The sequence below is a fragment of the Tupaia chinensis genome, unplaced genomic scaffold, assembly GCF_000334495.1.
Source record: "Tupaia chinensis unplaced genomic scaffold, TupChi_1.0 Scaffold143970_1, whole genome shotgun sequence".
In the NCBI taxonomy this organism is placed as follows: domain Eukaryota; kingdom Metazoa; phylum Chordata; class Mammalia; order Scandentia; family Tupaiidae; genus Tupaia; species Tupaia belangeri.
The window spans coordinates 1,260,646-1,267,106 of NW_006203821.1; the positions used below are offsets into that span (position 1 = coordinate 1,260,646).

A 6,461-nucleotide genomic window follows, 5' to 3' on the forward strand; every position below is an offset into this window, starting at 1 on the left:
TCCCTCCCTCCCTCTCTTCCCTCTTCCCTCCCCCTCTCTCACCCCCTCCCTTTCCCTCTCCCTCTTCTGTCTCTTAGCTCCCTAACATTAAGGAAAAAATGCTGCTATCAGTGACTTCCAGGCCTGGGATTTCGACTTTTGGCTATAATAAGAACAACAAGAAGGTAGGGAAAAGCGCTTTTTGGAATTCAGCTACTTCCTTTTCTGGGTCTCCGGGAGTGCCCTTGGTTTTAACATTCTTCTTTAAGAGGGGAACAAATTCCTCTCCCGGGATTCCTCTCTGTCTCAGTGCTTCTTCTCCCTTTTCCACCACTTCTTTCTGCATCTTTTCTTACCTGGTTCTGGAGTTCAAGAAATTTAGAGTTTCTATTTTTGAGGCCTGGGAAGGCAGGGAATTAAAAGCAAATCAAGTTCGCAAGTTTGTATCCTTGTGAAATTAAGTTAGTTTGACTTGGTGTTGATGTGCCAGTCTCCCCAGGTTTAATATGTCATCTCACACCCTGTCCTCCAGTCCACCTCACAAGGTTATTTTATCTTTTTATGAACTGTTTTCATTCGCTCCCTTCTTACCCATATCACCAGTGTTATTGATGGTTAAAAATCTGGAGTAGTCTGTGAAGTCACAAGGCTCATCAAGGGCTGGGTGTACTCTTCTAGACAAGAGACCCTACCCTATCCAGTAGAGACAGAATCTTGAGAGGCTACTGGAATTAAAGGCGAAAACTCTGTGCTTCTCCAGGGGATAGCCAGGCTCAGAAGGGATCCTTGGAGTCTTTATGATTAACCCTTGGCTGCCAGAGAGCTGTTCTACTAGGGCACTGGGGCATTCTGGGGAGAGATGGGCAATCTTGCCCACGTTTGCCAGGAACATCCATGGCAGTTTCTTAGCAGTTCAGGGCACACAGAGCTGCTCAGGGGGCACTTTGTGCTATAGCAGGAAGACTTTACCCTCCTCTGGGTGCATCATCTGGGTGTTGTGGTTCTTTGAAGAAAAAAAAACATGTCATAGACATTTAGAGATCTTTTGCTCATCTAATGGAATGTTGGAAGGTGGGAAAGGGTTCCTATTGCTTTCTTGTATATCTAGAGACCTTTACAGGTGGTTTGAAACACAGAAGTCTGGTCAAGGCAGTGGGAGAATGTTTAGATCCAAAACACTGGTCCTTAGTTTATGGGTGTTACTCTGTGTGCTATTCGTTTTTTTTTTTTTTTTTTTTTTTTTTATCTTTAAGACATATGGGGGGTGGGAACCAGCAGTTAGTGTAATGGCTATGTCGCTGGACTTCCATGTAGTTGACCGCGGTTCACGTCCCGGACCTGGTGGCTTAAAACTCACGCCGGGTGCGTGTGCGTGCGTGCCCAAGATCCCAAGAGGAGAATGGAGGAGAAGGGATTGCGGCGTGACCATCTCCCCGGGGGGTGATTTCTCGCTTTCTGTCTCTCTGTTTCTCTCTGTCTGACGAGCACACGCGCCCTATAGTGAAAAACCTCTCCAAAAAAAAAAAAGAAAAAGACATATGGGGAGTGATGGAGAACTATATGTGAGAGGGTAGAAGTAACATATATTGGGTAAACAAGTCTAGAGAGGTAATGTATAACATGAGGATCATTGATAATAATGTTGTACTATGTATGAAATTTATGCTGAGGATATTTTAGCTGCTCTTGCCACAAAAACAAAAATGGATAATTCTGTGAGATGATGGATATGTTAATTTGATTCACTATAGTAACCTTTGTATTTACCTATATGTATTCCATAATATTGTATACCTTAAATATACACAAACGTATCTTTCAAAAAAGAAATATTGACCCATACATATTTGTTGGTTATCAGTATATACTACACACATATACCAATACCCCTCTATCAGATATACATGTGTACATGGTACATTATATATTATATATATATTTGAAAGGAGAATAGTTTATCTCTTTATTCTCCTCAAATTTTATATAGTACTATATGGAAGTTTCCTTACTGATTTTTTTTTTTGGGGGGGGGAGAGGTTTTTGCTATAGGGCGTGTATGCTCACCAGAAAGACAGACAGAGACAGAGAGAAAGAAAGCGAGAAATTACCCCCCCAGGGAGGATGGCCACCCGGCAATCCTTTCTCCTCTATTCTCCTCTCGGGATCTTGGGCATGCATGCACACGTGCCTAGCATGAGTTTAAGCCACCAGGTCTGGGACTCGAACCACGGTTGACTACATGGAGTCCAGCTACATAGCCATTATGCCAACTGCTGGTCCCTTCCTGAAAATTTTTTAAAGAATTATTTATTTAGAGGCTGGCAGGTGGCGTGGTGAAGGGTGCTGGACTCCCACGTGGCTGACTCCGGTCTTTGTCCTGGATCTGGCGGCTTGCTTTCTCTCTCTCATTCTGTCCCTCTCTGGTCAAATTAAAAAATAAATAAATAAAAATAATATTTTTTTTTAAAAAATTATTTATTTAATTTTATTCATTATTATTATTATTATTTGAATTTGACCAGAGAAAGAGAAGGAAAGTGAGAAACAAGTCACCAGGTCTGGGACTCGAACCACAGTTGGCCATGTAGGAGTCCAGCACCTTAACTACCATGCCACTTACCAACCCCCATTCCTGATGTTTTGTTTCCAGGTCTCTGTGTTACCTAGAATCCATTAAAAAAAGTAGAATGGATACCCCAAATTAATTTTTTCCATAGTAGAGGTTTCATGTATTTGAAGCTATCTAAAATCTCTTTTCTCAGTTCTCTACTCCCTCTTCCCTTGACTATAGGAAACATTTAACTAACTTCTAAATCTAGAATGGCATAAGGAATAAAAAATATGGTTGTGAATTTGGATTCCAGTCTCAAATCTCTTCCTGATATCCTGTAAGGTTTGAGAAGCAATTCAGGAAACATTTGGACCAGTTGAGGTAGAGTGGGATGACGGAGGAGATACATATGTACTTGCAAGAATTATTTGGGTTCTGGGACCAGCAGTTGGCATAATGGCTATGCTGCTGGACTCCCACATAGTCAACTGTGGTTCGAGTCCCAGACCCAGTGGCTAAAACTCACGCCAGGCACGTGTGCTTGCGTGCCCAAGATCCCGAGAGGAGAATGGAGGAGAAGGGATTGCAGCGTGGCTATCCCCCCTGGGGAGTGATTTCTTGCTTTCAGTCTTTCTGTCTGTCTTTCTGGCAAGTGCACTTGCCCTATAGAAAAAACCTCTCCAAAAAAAATTATTTGGGTTTTAACAAATCAATGTTACGATGACATCTGAAGATGCTGAATGTATCTATCACTTTGTGACTATGACACCTTGTGTGTGTGTGTGTGTATGTTTGTAAATGTTTAGTCTATTTAAACCTAAAGCATTACTGCATTGCAGTTAGTTTTGGTGTAAACAAACCAAACCTAATGTGTTTATTTTGGGATGAGTGTTTGGGACGTATTTGCTCATGTAACTTACATCTATAGCCAAAATTAAATTTTTAACATATTTCTTCGGACCAGCAGATAGCGCAGCAGTTATGTCGCTGGACTCCCATATGGTTAACTGTGGTTTGAGTCCCGGAGCTGGCGGCTTAAACCTCACTCACACTAGTGTATGTGTGCGTGCCCAAGCTCCCAAGTGGAGAATGGAGGAGAAGGGATTACAGTGTGGCCACCCCCCCCCCCCGGGGGGTGATTTCTCGCTCTCTCTGGTGATCGTATGCGCCTATGGCAAAAATCTCTCTCTCAAAAAAAAAAACTCTTTGTTTTTCCTGATAAATTTAAGACTTGCCCATTTTAAAAATTAAGCATAAAAAATGGTATAAAATAAAGTCTCTTTATACTGTGAAATTCCTTACCCAAATTCCATTCTTCAAGGAAAATAATGGGTAGCTCTTTGGTTTATATGCCCTTCCAGATGTTTTTCTATGCAGAGACAGGGTTTTAATTTTGATATTGGTGTGTTTGCTATTTTAATTAAGATCTCAGTTTTTCAAGTAAAACAAATCTATGTAATAAAGCTTCTGGACCTGTGCAAAATGTTTTTAAAAACTGTATACTGAATAATCAAACCCTAAACTTCTGAAAAGTCACAAATTATAGGTATCTGTTACTTCCTTTAACTAAGGAGAATTTATACATTATACTTTACTATTGGCTATAGTCATCACTACTACTTTGTGGAATAAAAAAAATCGCCAGTGACTTCAGCTGGAAAAGCTGCTATTCAGGGCCAGTGGATAGCAGGGAGATTAAAAGTGGTTATTTGTACACCACAGGTGTGACTTGCTCATTTTAAAGTGTATTAAGTGTATTCACATGACTTTAAAAAGTAAGATTATTTTGGGGGTAGTACAGTGGTGCAGAGGTAAAATGTGACACCATGAGACTGAGCCACATGGGAAGATTCTGGGTTCATGTCCAGAGAGCTCCCTGAGTATGCCAGGAATACATACACACATGTGCCCATGATCCGGGGCTGGCTGAAACTGAGGGATGGATCACTGCATTAGGACCCTTGTCTCTCTTTCTCTCTGTCTCTTTCTCACTTGCGCATGAAGAAATAAGTAAATATGGGCAGACTGGTGGCTTGGTAGTTAAGGTGGCTGGATCCTCACATGGCCAAGTGAGCTGTTCAAGTCCCAGACCCAGTGACTTAAAAAACATGCCTAGTGCATGTATGTTCATGCCCATAATCCCAGAGGAGAATAAAGGAGAAAGGATTGTGGTGTGGCCATTTCTCTCTCTCTGTCTGTCTCTGGTGATTGCATGCCCTTTTTTTTTTTTTTGTGGGGGGAGAGGTTTTTGCTATAGGACGCATGCACTTGCCAGAAAGAGAGAGACAGAAAGTGAGAAATCACCCCCAGGGAGGATGGCCACGCCACAATCTCTTCTCCATTCTCCTCTCGTGATCTTAGGCACGTCTGCGCACATGCCCGGCATGAGTTTAAGCCACCAGGTCCAGGACTCAAACTGCAGTTGACCACATGGGAGTCTAGCAACATAGCCACTACACCAACTGCTGGTCCCTCAACAGCAAAATTTTTAAAATGTAAATAAACTTTTTCTTAAACAGTAGGACTATTTTATTTTGAAACACACTTATATACTTATGAGGGAAAATATTTTCTGAGAAGCGCTTGACAACCATAGTTTTCTTTTGTTTTTGTTTTCGTTGGTTTTTTTTGGAGAGATTTTCACTGTAGGGCGCTTGCGCTCGCCAGACAGAGAGAGAGATAGACACAGAAAGTGAGAAATCACCCCCCAGGGGGGATGGTCACGTCACAATCCCTTCTCCTCCATTCTCCTCTGGGGATCTTGGGCACGCACGCACACGTGCCTGGTGTGAGTTTTAAGCCACCGGGTCTGGGACACGAACGCGGTCGACTATGTGGGAGTCCAGCAACATAGCCATTACGCAACTGCTGGTTCCCTGTTTTTGTTTTTTTTTTTTTAGAGAGAAATTTTTTGCTATAGGGTGTATGTGTGCTTGGTGGAGAGACAGAGAGAGACAGAAAGCAAGAAATCATACATAAGGGTGGATGGTTACACCACAACCCCTTCTACATTTTCCTCCTGGGATCTTGGGCATGCACACACGTGCACCTGGTGTGTTTCAAGCTGTTGAGTCCGAGACTCGAACCACAGTCGGCCATGTAGGAGTCCAGCAACATAATCACTATGCCATTTGCTGGTCCCAACAGCCATATTTTTCTTAGTCTTTTAAAACTGGTGGGACCAGCAAGTGGCATGGTGGTTAAAGCGCTGGACACCCCCATGTGGCTGATCACAGTTCAAGTTCTGGACCTGGTAGCTTGCTTTCTTACTTTCTCTGTCTTTCAATCTCTCTCGTCAAATTAAAATAAATGAATGAAAAAAAAAAAAAACTGGTGGTAAATGGGGCCAGCAGGTGGCATGGCAGTTAAGGGCACTGGACTCTCACCCTGCTGACTGCGATTCCAGTCCTGGATCTGGCAGCTTGATTTCTCACTTTCCATCTCTCTCTCTTTCTCTCTCTCACTCTGTCTCTCTCTGGTCAAATTGAAATAATAAATAAATAAATAAAGTTAAAAAATAATTTAAAAAAAACGGGTAATAAATATAGGAAAGCAGTCAATAAATGTATAATGCCTAATAAAAACAGATTCTTTCTCAGAATGTGGTGTTACATTTCTATTTCTAATTTTGGAATTAAAATAGTTACAGAAAAAGAAAAATAGGATTTCTTTCTTTTTTTCTTTTTTTGGAGAGATTTTTGCTTTAGGGCGTGTGCGTTCACCAGACAGACAGAGAGAGACAGAGAGACAGAAAGCGAGACATCACCCCGAGGGGGTATGGCCACGCCGCAATCCCCCCTCCTTCACTCTCCTCTCGGGATCTCAGGCATGCACGCACATGTGCCCGGCGTGAGTTTTAAGCCACTGGGTCCAGGACTTGAACCGCGGTTGACTACATGGGAGTCCAGTGACATAGCCATTATACTAACTG

At 42.3% G+C, this 6,461-nt stretch overlaps 1 protein-coding gene across 6 annotated transcripts in view; it reads left to right on the top strand.

Moving 5' to 3' along the window:
* Nucleotides 1-6,461, top strand: part of RBMS2 (RNA binding motif single stranded interacting protein 2) — a 91,042-nt gene that overhangs the window by 19,990 nt on the left and 64,591 nt on the right. The window contains exon 1 of one of the 6 annotated variants that reach the window (XM_006165618.3): nucleotides 16-164. The exons of the other annotated variants lie outside the window; for them this stretch is intronic. Coding sequence (XP_006165680.1) covers nucleotides 99-164 — 66 coding nt within the window. The 5' untranslated portion in view covers nucleotides 16-98. Of the gene's footprint in view, nucleotides 1-15; nucleotides 165-6,461 lie in introns of those variants that run through there. 6 annotated transcript variants of the gene reach the window in all.